At 46.1% G+C, this 16922-nt stretch overlaps 1 protein-coding gene and 1 long non-coding RNA gene across 8 annotated transcripts in view; one reads left to right on the forward strand and one right to left on the reverse strand.

Annotated features, from left to right (window-relative positions):
• DET1 (DET1 partner of COP1 E3 ubiquitin ligase) overlaps positions 1 to 7205 on the reverse strand; it is a 23508-nt gene extending 16303 nt beyond the window's left edge. For 2 of the 7 annotated variants that reach the window (XM_080980407.1, XM_080980406.1), the window contains exons 1-2: positions 4614 to 5154; positions 2105 to 3279 (exon numbers count right to left, since the gene is read on the reverse strand). In XM_080980407.1, coding sequence (XP_080836533.1) covers positions 2105 to 3187 — 1083 coding nt within the window. In that variant the 5' untranslated portion in view covers positions 3188 to 3279; positions 4614 to 5154. Of the gene's footprint in view, positions 1 to 2104; positions 3280 to 4501; positions 5158 to 5236; positions 5343 to 5382; positions 5520 to 6964 lie in introns of those variants that run through there. The other 5 variants (XM_080980404.1, XM_080980403.1, XM_080980402.1 and 2 more) reach the window with 5 other exon arrangements.
• LOC308462781 lies at positions 5712 to 15913 on the forward strand. The gene is made up of 3 exons (XR_013979349.1): positions 5712 to 6813; positions 11908 to 12054; positions 15545 to 15913. It is a non-coding gene; the product is annotated as an uncharacterized lncRNA (long non-coding RNA).
• The last annotated feature ends 1009 nt before the right edge of the window (positions 15914 to 16922 follow it).

Raw genomic sequence — 16922 nt, forward strand, 5'->3', positions numbered from 1 at the left:
CAAGGCAGCATACATGTGGCTCCCAGGTGCTCATGTACCCACCACTGAACAAACCCAGACCTGAATAGCTTCTGCAAGGTGGCGGCCCCATGTGCCCTCAGATCATGCCCTATATTAGAACATTAATGCTGCCATTTGACTTGCAGCTAATAAGAGTTTCTTAGCTCCACTGACATATTTCCACTTTGCAACCTACTGCAGTTCTGTTTCATGTTGTATCCCTCATCGCTCATTGTGCATGGGTGAGGGTATGAAGAAAGTATCAGTGCTGAGCAGGTTGATGTGGGGGAACAGACCCCATTCCCGGACACCTGGGTCCCAGGTCGTGTAGGGCTTGAAACACAAGCTCCAGCACTTTGATTTGTGCTTGGAAATGGAAAAAGGACCCTCGTGCAACTATTCCAACAGGCAGCAAAGACTGGAGTAGCCAGGAAGGACTGTAATTCAGTGGCTTTGCATACAGAAGGTCCAAGGTTCATTCCCCAGCCTCACCAGGTAGAACTGGTAGAGACTCCTGCTAGAAACCAGCCTCTGCCAGTCAGTGTAGATAATACTGAGTTAGATGGGCCAATCGTCAGACTTGGCATAAGTAGCTTTGTATGTTTCTGTGAAGCACTGTTTCAACCCATTCTTGGCTTGGCTGGGAAGGGAAAAAAGAGCTCCAGATGAATCAAAGTAACAGGCCATCAATCTTGCCTAATGGAAGGAGAGGCATGACTCACAATTGGCTGGGGTGATTTAAAGTAATAATAATAAAGGAGCAAGGGGGGGGAATCAAAATTTTAACCTTTCTACACCAATCAACATCACAAACAGGAAAGAAAAGAAAGAAACTAAAAACAGCCCAACCCAGCAGGATGAACATGCATGCCTCCTTTCTTCAGCTGTTTCCCACTCTGTTTAATAGTACAGGGCTCTTGCTCCATTTTGGAAAGGAAGCTGCTGCAGATTTCATAAGAGACAGTTGTGAAAGAGTCACCATCAGAATGCTACAACATAGGCTCCCCAGCTGAGTGGTTGCAATGAGAAGACACATTTTTATAGGTAGCCTTTTTGGCTGAAAAGCAGGTACAAATGTTTTCACTAAATAATATATACGATTGCAGGTTTTTCCCCTTTTCAGAGACTAGTGAAATTTACATTTGAGGACACTATTTCCTTTAGTTCCAGCAGCCAAACAGTAGCACTTGGTCCATATAGGATTCAAGTTTATATGTTTCTAAAACCTTTGTTCAATGAGCCTTCAGGGACACAATGGTAAATATAAATACACAAACACACAACACTGCCACTGAAGCAAAGTGAAGAGGTGCAATAGGAACAGGGCTCCAGGAATATGAATTATATTGAGTGCAGGTTAAATGACAACTTTAATTTAAATTCTTGTAACTGAAGGAAGGAGAAATGTCATTTTTATTTCAAATATCCTGGACTGGTTCTAAGGGTTAGGAACCTGACTAGGAACTTGACTATATAAAATACAGCGGCTGGAGGGATAAGCAACATGGGAGGGCTATTGCCTTTGTCCCTGGATGCTTTCCAGAAGCATCTTGCCAGCTACTATTGGAAAGAGGATGGTGGAATAGAATGACCCTCAACCTGATCCAGGAGCTCTCTCCTTGTTAGGTAAAGGGACCCCTGACCATTAGGTCCAGTCATGGCCGACTCTGGAGTTGTGGGGCTCATCTCGCTTTATTGGCTGAGGGAGCCGGCGTACAGCTTCCGGGTCATGTGGCCAGCATGACTAAGCCTCTTCTGGCGAACCAGAGCAGCACACGGAAACGCTGTTTACCTTCCCGCCGGAGTGGTACCTATTTATCTACTTGCACTTTGACGTGCTTTCGAACTGCTAGGTTGGCAGGAGCAGGGACCGAGCAACGGGGGCTCACCCCGTCGTGGGGATTTGAACCGCCAACCTTCTGCTCGGCAAGTCCTAGGCTCTGTGGTTTAACCCACAGCGCCACCCACGTCTCTCTCCTTGTTACTCACACACAAAAACTCAAAACAGCATGCTGACGGAAAGCCTGGTCGACAGGATTTCTAAGAACAATATCAGAGTTTCAATATCCTGCCAGAATAGCTCCCACAAAGGCGAGCTCCATACCTGTGAAGGGTCTGTCACCCGTAACGTGACCACGTCTTCACTTGTGTATTTGATGAAGAGATGGTTCTCATCCAAGAGCTGCATCTTCCACATGCGCAGCTGCCTCAGCTGGTCAAAATACTGGAAGAACCTCCTTTTAGCTATAGCACTCCCATCCTGTTCTGCCCTTCGCCACAAGTAGACCAGCAGCCTGTGCTTCAGAGAATTTATGAACGGTTCTTTGTATGGGTTCGCCATGCCTGTCTGAGAATCCCGCTGAACCTCTGGATAGACAGCAGAGAGTGTGAGGAGGTCATCTTCATAGCAAAAGCGGCCTATGGTTCGTACATCAATAAAGGTGCCCTCAGGTGTTACCTGAAATACATGGATGGTTTGCTGCTGTACAGACAGAATGGCCAGGATATTTTTATATAGGTAGAGCCCTTGGTTGTGGGACAATATGACTTTATCACATTTGAACGTCCTGGTATCACAAAGCCTGCCTGTGTGAAGGTCTATGATGTGCAAAGAGTAATCTTCCAAAGGTGACCGGGGGTTAGGTGTCACTGATTCACTGTTGCGGTAAACCTCAAAAAAGGGAGGGTGGGGCTCCTCAGGCAAATAGGCAGCAGAGCCAACAATGACATAGCGACAATCATCTGTGAACAAGCTACATTCACGGTTCAAGTGCTCGCCATTAGAGGCCACGTTGGTAATGTGAAGGAGGACAAAGAAACGTTCAAAGAGTCGCCCACGGATGTTGATGGACCGCTGGTCATTGCCGTTAGCCAAGATCTCCCCATCGTAGCCCTGGAGGAGGTCCTCTGCTGCCTGGCACCCTTGATACTCATAGATCTCCAGTGAAGTCTGATCTGAGGAGAAGGCAATGAAGTACCTTCCATCAGGGGAGAACTTCCGTAAGAAGCAGGGTGGTTTTTCAACATTGACCACGGTAAAATTGGGGAAGACATTTTGGTGGAAGATGCGCACCTGGTGCCAGTGGGTGCCAGTCTTGCCAGAGGTGATCCTTCGACGTTCTAGACGGTAGATGACGTTCTGGTTCTGGATCCGACGAGGCCTGATAGTTGGGGCCTCATGATCCATAATATCTTCAAGTGGAAAAAGTCCCAGGGTGGCTAGAATCTGGCAGAGTCAAAAGGCATATCATGCTGTCCAAGAAAAGAAGGGTGTGGTTGCTGTGAGAATAAAATTGTAGAGAGATCAAAGGAAACAGAAGTCAGTGTTAGATTCACACACAGCATCTCTTTAAGAATAAATGTATCACGGCTCATATAATAATAACAAATACTTTTGCTACATCTAGTATGTCAAATGGGGTGAGGTAGGACTCAGGCCCATGAAAGCTTATGCAACAACACACCTGTTAGCTTAAAGGTGGCACAACACTCTGTCCCATGGATGGAAAACCTATGGCTCTTGAGATGTTGCTGGACTCCACCTCCCATCAGTCCCAGCAAGCACAGCAAATGGTCTGGGATAATGGGATTTGTAGCTACATCTCAAAGTTCCCCATCAATGTTCTGCCCAGTTCTTTGTATTGAGTACCAAAGGAATGTCTGCCTACCCACTGGCCAACAGCTGTTTACATGTATGCAATATACAAGGCCTGAAGAGGATACCTGGGCTTTAACAAAACACGTATGAGAACTGAGCATTGCCTTATTCTTTGTGGGAAAGCCAGAATTGTAATAATACATTTGTTACAAACATTTAAAATTTTGCAAGAAGGAATTGGTGACTAAGAAAACTTCTTCCCACTTCAATATTTCTATGCACTCTTGCAGTAAAGTAACAGATGATCTGGCCCAACAGAACAGCTAGGCAGCTATATCTGTTAAAACAGTGTCTCAGGAAATATGAGCTGAAATGAAACATGAAGATTCTCTGGAGTGACATGAATGTATCATGAAAATGAATGCCTATTATACAACAAAAAGTACTCTAGAAACAACAACAGCACAGAACCAAATTACAATCATTCTAACATATTATACTAGAAGCAAGCTTTATCAAAAAATATCTTCATGGTGCCATACAAGAGATGCTGAGGTTAGAGATGACAGCAAAACTGCAGAAGCATGGGTTTCCAATGCTTTTCAGAGTTCAGGGCTCCCTCTTTTACAACTTTATCTTTGCATTGACCACTAGGGAAAGGATTAGGCTGAGTCCAGTGAGTGGCCCAAGGTCACCCAGCCAGATTCAGAGTTCAGTGGGGATTTAAATCCTGGTCACCTGGGTCCAAGTCCAAATACTCTTATCTAGTGTTCCCCAAAGATCTGACAGAAAAGTGTGCCTTGGTAGAACTAAATGTGTGTGTGTGTAGCATTTATGAAAATAGCCATAGCACTGTGGCAGTGCACATACTTTGAATTCAGAGTCCCAGACTCAAACACTCACATCTGAAGATAGGTTTGGAAAGATCTGTCTGCAACCTTGGCGAACCAATGGTTTGATTCAGTATAAGGCACCTTCCTAGGTAATCAGCCACCTGCAATGACACTCAACCCACCTTGGTTCCTACAAAAAGTCACTGTTCCGGGCCCGCCAAAGGCTTGGAAGGAGGAAAGGAAGGCAAAACCTAGCAAAGCAACTCCTGCAGATATGCAACAGGCAGTCTCCTCTAAGGATGGGCAGTTCTGTGCATCTCTATATTGTGAAGCAGACATGGGCAAGCAGCAGATGCTGGTTCGAAGGAAACACGGGCTGAGGACAGCCAAGCCTGAACAGAGACAGTGGGCATCCTCCTCCTCTCCACGGGTAGCTGTGTGACTTCTGGGAGCTTTCAACCATCAGATTTATTTATGAATTGTTTTAAAAGGGGGCACCCTCGACACGATACTGGCTAAATTGCTCAAAGATGGTCTTTCAAAGGGATTTCTAGGTGCTGCTTCCCCGGGTAGTCACTGAACGTTTCAACTTCCTTGCTATTTTGGGGAGGTGCGGACCCGAAGCCACGGCGAGGGGCGAGGGGAGCAGCGCGAAGTCTCCCCTCCCAGCCAACCCTTCCCGCCCCCAAACTCGGGCTTCCGCGGGTGCGACGGAAGGGTCGAGCAGGGAGAGGTCCCGCCTCGCCGCTTCCCACCCAGGCCTCCCCTGACGGGGGAAGAACAGCAGCCCGCCTCCACAACTCACTCCGCGGAGGCCGCCGCCATGTTTCCGCCGAAGAAAGAGGAGGAGGAGGAGGAGAGGGTGAGTGACGTCAGGCACTACCAACGAGTCCCCATAGCCTACCGCACCGCGAGCGGAAGGAGCGTAGCCGCAGTAAAGCGGAGACTTACCCAGGAACCACCGAGCGACAAGCGTCAGAGGACAGAGTGTCGACCGCTCTGGTTTGGTTTTCGGCGGCTGCTGTTCTCTGTGTTTCCGCAGCGGCCCCTGGCGGACGGAGGTCGCGAGGGTGGCGCCTCGGTACCCCGCTGCCTCCGCCGCCTCCCGCTTGGCTGCCATGGCAACCGCATCCTCGCCTAAGGCGGCGCCATGGCAACCAGCTTCCTAGGAGGGAGGGCTCCTCGCGGCAAACGTGGAGCATCCCTCTCTCCTCCCCATGGCGACTTAGTAACGCCTGCTCCGCCATACCCTGGCAGGGGGCATGAGCACCACCATGTTCTCCACTGACGTGGCCACCATCAGAGCTGGGGCTGCGTACGGTACCCGCCCCATAAAGGAGCCTTTGGTGGGCCATTTCTGCCCCACCTCCCGGTGCAGCATGGGGAGGAGGAAGCCTGATGCCAGTCCCCCCCCCCCCGAGGTTGCCATGCCAACTGCTCTCACCAGTTGGGTGCCTTGCCACAGCCTAGTAGGGTGCCATGGCAACCTTAGGTACCATGGCAACGTCTCTCCCCACAACCAACCACAAAGCACACACATCTCCACAAACAGGTCATGAGGGCAACAATGACTCTACTGCACCCCAAAAAAGGCACTGGGACACCCCAGACGCACAGTGGGACTACTACTAAACCAGTGGGAGCCTCCAGGCACTGTGACAACTTGTTTCCCCGGAAAAGCTTCAGCATGCATGTCAGAAATAATTTCTGATGTCCAGACGTCGTCCCTGTGGGAACAGTACAAAAACTGATTTTCTCCCTCAGGATGAAAAAATACATACTTACATATCTTCTGAGAGGCCCCTGGCTTTGAAGATTGAGAGAATACACAGACTATTCCAGTTTCCACGGAGGAAACTCCTAAACAAATACTGCAAGCTCTTTGCACTGCAAATTTTTGGGGGGCTTGTTCTAAGGCAAGAGTGGGCAACTTCAGGCCCAGGGCGAAATGCGGCCCTGGGGCTTGAATATCTGGCCCTCTCCCTAGCCACACCTTTCGCCGGTCCTGCTTTGTATGCTCCTCGTGTTTTTTCTGCTGGCTGGACTATGTCCTTGAACTCAGCTAATGCCTCTTACTTGCCTAGATGGAAGGAGAAAGGGGAGTGTAGAAACTGGCTTACTGTAACATGTCCACACATTGCTTTGGCTACTTTTGCCTCTGGCCACACCTGCCACTGGTATGTGCCCCCCATCCAGAAGGCTGCACTGCAGGAAATGTAGCCCTCAAACCGAAACAGGTTCCCCATCCCTCTTCTAAGGTGTGCACACTGCCTTCACATGGGGCATTGACCTGACCTCTTGGGCCTCATTATTGTTCCACCTGTTTGTACCCTGGGACATACCCAACACTGTGCATCACAGGGAAATTGTAAGCTGAGGATGGTAAGCTGCCTTTTCACTTCCCTGTCATGACCAACTTTATCTTGAGAAGTCCTTGTTTAGTTTTCTGGGAACTCCAGGGTTCTTGGAAGTGGAACACAGTTTGAAAACCATGTTGACCCTTGCTTCTGGATAGATCTCAGTTTTTACTAACCATTTGAGTTGTTGGGCAGTTGCCTCTTTTGTCGTCGCTGCGGCTTTGTGATGGGAAACATAGCTTCAGTTCTATCGGCTGAATGTCTTCCAGTTCTTAAAAGAATGAAATAGCCTTGGCCATGGCCAAATTTTAGGCCTTAACAAACAGCACCCATGCCAAAGGCGTATAGTAATTGGCAATGTAAGCAATACATTGTATCCGTGATAGAGAGCCTGTGGTCCGCCAGATAGTGACACAGAGAGGAGCAAGGAGAGAATTATGATGGCACAATGAGTGTTAGCCAAACAGGTTACTGATTACCAATTACTGTTTTTTATATATTTTTAGAAATTTTTGTGGTTGAAATGCCTAACTGAACTAAAATGGTATGTTTATCCAGTTGTCAATTACCACCAATATTGGTAACAAGAGACAAGGACATAGAATGCCTTTTCAATGCTTTATTCACACTTTGATTAATACAGTTCTCAGATGGAATACATTACTTCAATGTACACAACCTATGCTAAAAATAATCCAACATATTTAGCAAACAGTATAGTATCCCAGCGCAGCAGAAATCTAGACTATTTGGTTGATGAAGTCAACTAATAGGTAGGAGGAGTCTTACCAAACCAGAAGGTGTTGTGTGATCAGATGCAATAAAGTCTCCTCGTAAATGGTCAGTTGTGACTGAATGCTCCCAAAAGCCCCAATACTTGCCATTTTAGAAGTTTGCTCCAACCATTCTTGCTCTGGGAATCTCACACCCTTTTGCTACCATATGGCATACAAGAGACTTGTGCCCAACTTGTGTTTTCTCCAATGTGTCAAGTCTTCATACTATCTTGTTTTGACTAAATGTATGACTAAACTTGTTTTTTTACTATTTAATTTGTTTTTCTATCACCCTTCTACATATCTTTCCACTAGCAGCCCTAACATCTTTCCTGTTTCCTGCTGTCATCTGCTCATAAATGGCCATGCTTCAGTTGACCTGACCCATCCCAACTATTTCATCATCTATATCCTTAACTTACCCCACAAGTACTTTCACTGGAAGCCTTTCCCATAGCTGGTATCTTTCCAATATCATTTTTAAAGGCTTCCTATCGAAAGCATATTTCTGAAGTCTTTCTTTTGAAGTCCTCCCTAATATCATGCATTTGAAGCATCACAATGGATCAGTTACCCTCTCAAAAGCTGCTAAGGACTTTCTTGATGGCTTTTGCAACCAACATGACCCAGCACTCCTCAATCAAAGATGGCCACATGCTCTTGATTAACGGAGCTTCAAGTTCATCTGCTAGTCTTTTATCTGTCTGATTTTCTTCTTAATCCAGCATGTTAGAGAAATAAAAGCTATAATGAGTCCTATTTCAAGGACACAAATCAAAATCACTCAGGGAGAATGGTGTGGTGCGCACACACAGAGACAGAGAGAAAAAGAAAGAGAGAGAGAGTATTCTATGCAATCTTGTAAATTCTGCCCACTTTTGGCTCTGGCCCTACCTACTGCATGTGCCCTCCCCCCCCCAAAAAAAAAGTATCCCCAAGGGAATGTGGCCCTCAGCAGAAAATAAAAGGTTCCCCAAGCATTGCATAGGCTACAAAGGCTTTTACAAACAGTTCTTACAAACTGTTCCACCCCTGCACATGCAGGTAATGGAATATAAGAGCTACTACACGTGCATGACATCATTTTGGATACCTTTCTATGTAAGTGGTCAATAAACACTTGCAGAGGGTAAGAAAAGAAGTATCTCTGATTCTGTGCTTTTAAATAGGCATATATTAAACAGAATCAAGCACCATCCACCTAGGAAAATATTCCTTTCATGATTTGTCTAGTTAGACAAATTGCAGGAAAAAAGACTGTTATTCAAATAGGCATGCTGAACCAAAGGATCGGGACATGGTGTTTAGGGTACAATCCTATGCTCCAGATATGGCAGCTGAGGAACTTTAGGATCTGGAAGAAGCTCCTACTCTGGTGTATCCAGAGATATGCCTCTACTAGGGAAAGTAAAGGTAAAGGTAAAGGGACCCCTAACCACTAGGTCCGGTCGTGATCGACTCTGGGGTTGCGGCACTCATCTCGCTTTATTGGCTGAGGGAGCCGGCATACAGCTTCCGGGTCATGTGGCCAGCATGACTAAGCCACTTCTGGTGAAGCAGAGCAGCGCACGGAAACGCCGTTTACCTTCCCACCGGAGTGGTACCTATTTATCTACTTGCACTTTGACGTGTTTTCGAACTGCTAGGTTGGCAGGAGCTAGGACCGAGCAACGGGAGCTCACCCCGTTGCGGGGATTCGAACTGCTGACCTTCTGATCGGCAAGTCCTAGGCTCTGTGGTTTAACCCACAGTGCCACCCACATCCCTAGGGAAAACACACCAGTGCAATTTCAGAAAGAAAGCAGCTGAATGTTACACCTGGGTGGTTATCCTTACCACCCAGGCAGTTCTGCTGTGAAGGACCCAAAACAGTGGTAATGTGTGTGATAGGAACATAGGAAGCTGCCTTGTACCGTTGGGCCATTGGTCCATCTAGCTCAGTATTGTCCACTCTGACTGGCAGCAGCTCTCCAAGATTTCAGACTGTGGTCTCTCCCACAGAGAGCAGAGCCAAGCAGAGACACAGCCCTTCCCAGTCAAATCCAGGTTGCACCCTAGACTCTTCCAACAAGGCCCTACAATGGCATTATGTTCTGCTGCACTGTTGCAGTGGGACATGGTTGGGCACAAATGGAGCACCACTATTTAATGGAGAGCCAATAACATCACTTCTGAGGGCATACCTCTGAGTCCACCAGAACTCTTCAACAGACTGCATGTTACACAAAGCAGAAGAGGCACGCATGCAGGGGTGTGGTTTGGAGGCTGACTTGGAGCTGAAGCCACAATGTCTTCATTGGTCAAAAATTCAAAATGACCTACAACACTTGGGTGTGTGTGTTAAGGATCTGGACAACTGGCTAGAAAAGGTTAATCATTGCTGGTCTAAAGCTCTCCAAGAAATGCTTCGCTGCAATATTTGGGCCATTTTAAAAGTGATGTGATCTGGACTTACGAAGGTCTCCAAAATTTATAATGTTTGTGATTCATGTAGGGCCCACATTGTAGACTATTGGGATTTCATGCCTTGTGAAAACAGAACAGCAAAAGCCACTTTGCTGTCTGTTCTGTCAACAGATCGAGATTTTCATAAGTTTGGGAATAAGTGTTGCAACTTGAATTCTTCTTTCAGTGCTTGAGAAATATGTATTTTAGTGGGAGGTTAGACAAATCAATATCCCTGCTGTTTACTGAGTGTTTGGATCCAACTTAAAACTCCATGGGTTCCCCTGCATTGACTGAAAGTAGCTGAAATCAAAGAGTTCCATTTTTGGAATGTTATGAAATAAGACAACCATGGGACCCAGTATGGTGTTAGCAACCCTAGGAACAACCAGTTCGAGATCTGCCTTGCTGTCACAGTAAATAACCAGCAAACTTTTCTCCATCCCATCCCATTCCTCCCGAGCCTTTTCAATTATTGGTGGGAGGCCTATTTACTCTTGACCTCATGCCTAGCGTTGTTGACATGAAACGAGATTTCCTACATCTGCACACATACAACCATATCTTCTTGTTAGGATTCCTATTCTCAGTTGTGTGTGTCAGTGCAGAGTAAGAAGAAAGCGGTTTTCAGTTCAGCGAGCGGGCAGGAGGAAGATGTAATTTTCTGTTGTGGCACCAAGGATGTAGAATGCCCGAGATCTTCCTTTTCATTGGGCAGTGAAAACATTTATTGCAGCAGGCTTTGAGGGTGGCTTTTAATTTGATCACATTGTACCGTATTGGGGCTGCATTGAAAGGTGGGTGCAGAAATAAATGCTAATTCTGCTTTTGTACAATAGGTTAATTCCCAAACACACACACAGAGAGAGACACCATCCACCTTCAAGACAAGCAAAAGTATCAGTATTCAAGGACACATTCCAGCCTGGAAAAATGTGTGAAGCCATTGGTGTAGATGTAGAAAAGGTGTGTCCACTGGGGAGAGTCCACCCCAGGACTGAGGTTCCCCATCGCTGCCTCATATTGTTGATTTGTGCATTTGTAAAAAAAAAAGTTGGATGTTTTGAATAGAATAGAGTTGATACTTGGAAACGAACAATACCTTCTTACGACAGTTTCACAGCTCTCTGCATCCTTGAGTGGCTGCAGGATGAGCTTATTTGAGTTAGAATCTCATTGCGGATCTGCATTATGTGCTTATTTTCAGATATTCATGGGTAGCAAAGAGGAACTCACGTTGCCATGGGCGTAGCCAGGGGGGCAGGGGGGCAGCTGATTAAGAATTGACACAGGGTGTTTTTCAGATGTAACTCACTAGAACTCAGTTCCAGCAACTCTCAGATGGGTGCCATTGCCATTATAAGAGAACAAGAAAGGCACTGACGGTGAGCTCTGGCACCTCTTTTTCTAGAAAAATAGCACTGAATGGATGGATCTGTTAATTCGGTTCTCTCAGTTTCTACTTTTCCCAGCATTAAATTCAGTTATCCATATTTCTGTAGCGATTTATTATTTTGTAAAAATACATATGAGAATCAGTATTTTAGTGCAAATGTCTGGTACTAAACATATTTCTGTAGGCAGTTTTGACTATTGTACACATTTTTGCAAGCAATTTCCCCAATTATTTATTCAAGGCGTTTTTATATTGCTTCACCATTAGCATTTCTAATAGTATAGTGTGTTATATTTCACAAATATATTCATGGTTGTTCACAATTTCCCTTAATGTATAATTTTTTGAAAGCATTCGTTAGAGATCTGTATCTGAAAATTCTGATAACTGCACATTTTGAAGGGCGCCTGTGTTTCAGTTAATCCCCTTCCCCATTTGCTAATTTGGTAGATTTACCTTCAAATGTCAGCTGAATCAAATTTCCCCCTCTTTGTTACTCCAGATAGTATCTTCAGTTACAGTAGATCCACAGACATCTGTTCCCCCCTGAATTTTGAAATAAGAGACAAGCACTCTCGATAAACAACTGCCGGAACACCTTGAAACAAAGAACACCAGCCCTCAGTGCCAAAGGAAATGATGGAGAAATGTGAGATTTTGCGGAAGGGAGATGATGTGGGGAGATCATAAGCAAAGCCTTTATGAAATACAGTGGTACCTCTGGTTATGTACTTAATTTGTTCCGGAGGTCCGTTCTTAACCTGAAACTGTTCTTAACCTGAAGCACCACTTTAGCTAATGGGGCCTCCTGCTGCTGCTGCACTGCCACCACATGATTTCTGTTCTCATCCTGAAGCAAAGTTCTTAACCCGAGGTACTATTTCTGGGTTAGCGGAGTCTGTAACCTGAAGCGTATGTAATCTGAAGCGTATGTAACCCGAGGTAGCACTGTAGCATTAATGTTGGAAGGCCTGGAAATATCCATGTCGAAGATGTTGCAGGCGGAGGAAACACTGTTCCTCGCCCGTCTGCGGCTTCATTTCATTCTGCTATTCATGCACTGCTCAACCAAGGACAGTGAAGTACTTCTCTAGTATAGCTGCAGTTGACCTCGCTCATTTACCCTGACATGCGCTACCCTCATGCCGTAAACCACAGGGTGTGCCATGCTTGTTTGAAGCCTCTTTCTCCTTCCCCTACCAAAGCAGGCTTCTTACATGAGAGCAGAGTGTGAAAACCAGCCTAGGGCCCCTGTTACTGAGGAATTCACCCAGCGACAGATATATTATTCCCCAGGTTCTGTGGCCTGATGGTAAGAGGGCCTGGTTTTGTCATCAACTCAGTCTCTCTTGTTCAAAAAGGGTTTCTCAGGAATGGAAACAACAGCCAGCTCCCCAACAAATGATACCCGAGAGCTATGAAAAAGGGGAAAAGGGTTCTTTCCTCAAACAGATGTGGCAGGTTCAGGGACAAACAAGCAGTAAAAGGTGAGGCCTCTTACACCTCTGACAATTTTCTTCCGTCTCTCTCATCTCTGGCACTGGGAGAGAGGGTCCATGCAAAGCAATGCAGCTCCCAGCCAATTTCTATCACAATCATTATGAGGGTCTGACCTGGCTTTTGTTCAGCCACCCCCAATTATAAGGCTGCTGCGAGCTAAACTAAAGCTTATGCCATCTTGCAGTACTCCAGGTGAGACATTATGAGCTTGTGGGGTGGGAGGGGGGCAGGGAGAAGTTGTATATGGATTAGCACCTGGTCTGGAGGAGTGCTTTATTCATTGCATTTATATTCTGCTTTTCCTCCAAGGCATTCAAGGTGGTGCACATGTTTCCCTTTGCAGACCCTCCAAGTGTCCCTATTTTCCAGGGGCAGCCCCGGATTTAAAGAAGCTGTCCCAGTCTCTGATTTGATCCTGGAATGTCCGGCTTTTCCTTAAAGGTAAAGGGACCCCTGACCATTAGGTCCAGTCGTGACCGACTCTGGGGTTGCAGCACTCATCTCACTTTATTGACTGAGGGAGCCAGCGTACAGCTTCCGAGTCATGTGGCCAGCATGAATAAGCTGCTTCTGGTGAACCAGAGCAGCGCACGGAAACGCCGTTTACCTTCCCGCCAGAGCGGTACCTATTTATCTACTTGCACTGTCGTGCTTTTGAACTGCCAGGTTGGCAGGAGCAGGGACCGAGCAACGGGAGCTCACCCCGTCATGGGGATTCGAACTGCCGACCTTGTGATCAGCAAGTCCTAGGCTCTGTGGTTTAACCCACAGCGCCACCCGCATCCCTGGCTTTTCCTTAGGACATCCCATTTTCATCAGAGAAATGTTGGAAGGTACAGAGTTATGCAACCCCCAAGCCAAGGAGACAAGTAACTATACAACCTTTAGAAGACATCTGAAGGCAGCAGAAGTTTCTTTAATGTTTAATGTTTTGCTACGTTTTTATATATGTTGGAAGCCACTCAGAGTGACTGGGGCAACCCAATCAGATGGGAAGGGTACAAATAAGTTGTTGTTGTTGTTGTTTTTAATTATTGACGTCCCTATTTTCATCAGAGAAATGTTGGAAGGCATGTCTTTGTCTCCTCACAATAACCCTGTGAGGTAGGTCAGGCTGAGCGACTGTGGCTGGGCCAAGGTCTCCGAGTAAGCTTTGTGGCTGAATGGGGATTTGAACCTAACTCTCTAACCACTACACCACAAAGGCTATATAGCAGCTGTGAATATAAAGAACCTCCTTATACAACCACCTTAATTTCAAAAATGGGGGAAATAGGAACCACAGTAGGAGATTCAAGCTGGACTCCATCCCATCCTGACCTTGAGCAGAAGCAGACAGGGTGTGATGGAGCAAAGCCGGCCTCAGCTGCAGAACTTCAGAGAATACCAAGCAAGCAACTGGTTCTGACGTCAGAGGCTGAACCGAGATCCTTTATTCCTGTGCATCCAGCCTACTTGTCCCAAATTTCTGCAGCTCCTCAGGTGCAGTGGTAACTGGTAGCCATTGGTGGGGCAGAAAGCAGGGAGGTCAAGGATAGGTGGAGGCAGAGCCAAGGACACAGCCAGCTAATTCCAATTTAGCTCCATCCTTCTCCCTGCTGAGTTCTGCCAGGGACTTAGGAGGAAGGAGTCGGCAGGCAGTGACAACCTGTGGGCAGGTTGTAAGCAAGAAGGCAGGTTGGTTGGGGGCTGGCTTAAGGCTAATTGAGCTTGGTGGGGCGCTGCCCCGTTCACTCTAATGGACCCAGCCTTCACTAAGGACTTAGAGCCTGCTCAGGATTGTGACTCCTCATTGTCAGTCTCTTTGGTTGACAAGCAGTCTAATGGGCTTGTGAAGTGTGGTGGGGTTTGTGTTAAGGTTACCAGATGTCCCTGTTTCCTGGGGACAGTCCCTGGATTTACAAATCAGTCCCCATACAATATTCATTGACGTTGAAAAGTGTCCCCGGATTCATTGAAAAAAAATCTGGTAACCTTAGTTTGTCTTCTTCAGGGCAGGGTACAGCTTTAAGAATCAGTGCCTCTGAAGGTCTCAGTTCAGCAGGGCTTGGCTCAAAGGTACAGCGGCCACTTGCCATACTTTAACAAAGGCCACCTGGTCGCAATCTACCCCACTATGGTGAAATGTCTTGCATATTCCTATTTAAATCATAGTAATTCTTTCCAAATGGCCACCAACAAATATAAATCAGTAAAGGCAAACTTATGCCAGTGGGTGCCCTCTGTGCTTGATGGTACGTAAGATGCTAACCCTACCTGGCCAACAAGCTCACCTAGTTTGCTGCAGTCTGGATTGGTACCCAACACCTCGGCTTCTGGTGCTGCTGGTCCAACTAATCTGGCTGGCTTTTCCTCATGTGGTTCAGAGCTAGTGTCTGAGCTGCTGCTCAAGATGAGCTCCTGAAGCACTTGTTCATTCCCAACCTATTGTTGGTAGATGCTGAGTTTTCAAAGCTTCCACGGCCAGGAATAGCCAGGGCCTAATTTAAGAGCTGAGCCTTACTCAAAGAGCTTTGGTTCCTCATGCCGGAGTTTTATTACTCCATAGATAATAGAGCAGATTCTTTGTTTGGCTGTAAGAAGCTGCAGCTGCCTTTTGACGCAATTCAACCCCAGTCTCTTTTTTTTGCGTCCTTCAGTAAATCAAAACAGGCACTGAGAGTCTCCGTTCTCTTAGTGTGGAGAGCTGAGGGTAAAAGCTACAATGGATTCCATCTAGCCACCGTCAACAGCCTCTCCTCAAAACATGTGCTTAGAGGAGTCTTTGTCAACCTGGCACAACTCTGAGGTTTCAGACTGCAGCTGCCGCCAGCCCCAGCCTTCATGGGACACAGCCTGATTTACCACTCCAGGGCTCTAGCTCTTCATTTCCATCTGTTGCATGTGTAGTTGCAGTTTGACACTGAGCTGGTCTGATTATAGAAGCAGGAGACACAGTCTGCTCCTTGCTGGATCCAAAGCTGTGACTTGGGGGCTTAGCCTGGAATCCGAATAGAGAAGCAAAATGTTGTGGGGTTCATGCTGTGAGTCCGCCCCCCCCTTCATCAAGTTGTATAATATATGTGTAAATAAAGCCATTCATGCGAAAGACACCACAGTCTTCTCTGACCCTCATTCCAAGGAAACTGAAAGTCAGGAATGTAATAAAGTGAAATGCTTCTGGGAAATGATTTATAACGAGATGAAAAAGATGTTGAAATATACATTTGTAAAAAAAAACCAGAAGCATATCTACTTGGTATTGTAGGCACTGACATTAATAGACAAGACAAAAAAAAGTTTTTATATGCAACAACTGCAGCAAGAGTATTATTGGCACAGAAATGGAAGCAGGAAGAACTACCGACGAAAGAGGAATAGCAGACGAAATTAATGGGCTATGCAGAATTGGATAAGATGACAGGGAGAATTCGAAACCAGCAAGACCAGAAATTCTTGAAAGTGGAGTAAATATGCGAGTTATTTGAAAGACAATTGTAATCAATTGACTACTTGTAGGATTACAAGAGGTTTTGTAAGGAGAACCATATGAGATATTGCAGAAAAGACTTATGAGAATGGATTTTAAGTTACTGATTATTAAAAGTAATAGTTATGATAACAAATGTAAGATTAAGAGAGGAGGTTTGAAAATCGTAATATGTGGTTGATGGAAGTCTCAGGCTAAAATAGCAAAAATGATGTATAAGATGAGATGATTTGTTCTGTTTGGAAAATATATGGAAAAACCAATAGATAGATAGATAGGAAACTGAAAGCCTGGAGAAAGTGCTTAGAATCCCTGGAGTCTCTTACCATGCAGAGATTGGAACAACGTGTAACAACAACAACAACGTCCAGCATTAAGTTGCACTCCAAACCTTCTCTGTGCTGAGTTGGGGTTGGGGGCTAGATTGTCCTGGGATGTCACATTATGGGGTTGGGCCTGACTTGGGCCTGGAACAGTGATTTCTCCTTAGCCCAGGCTGCTGTTCATGGCACAACTGTGGATGCCCTGCCAAGCAACATCCATGGTGG

Source organism: Podarcis pityusensis (genome assembly GCF_964106645.2).
Source record: "Podarcis pityusensis genome assembly, chromosome: 14".
Lineage (NCBI taxonomy): Eukaryota > Metazoa > Chordata > Lepidosauria > Squamata > Lacertidae > Podarcis > Podarcis pityusensis.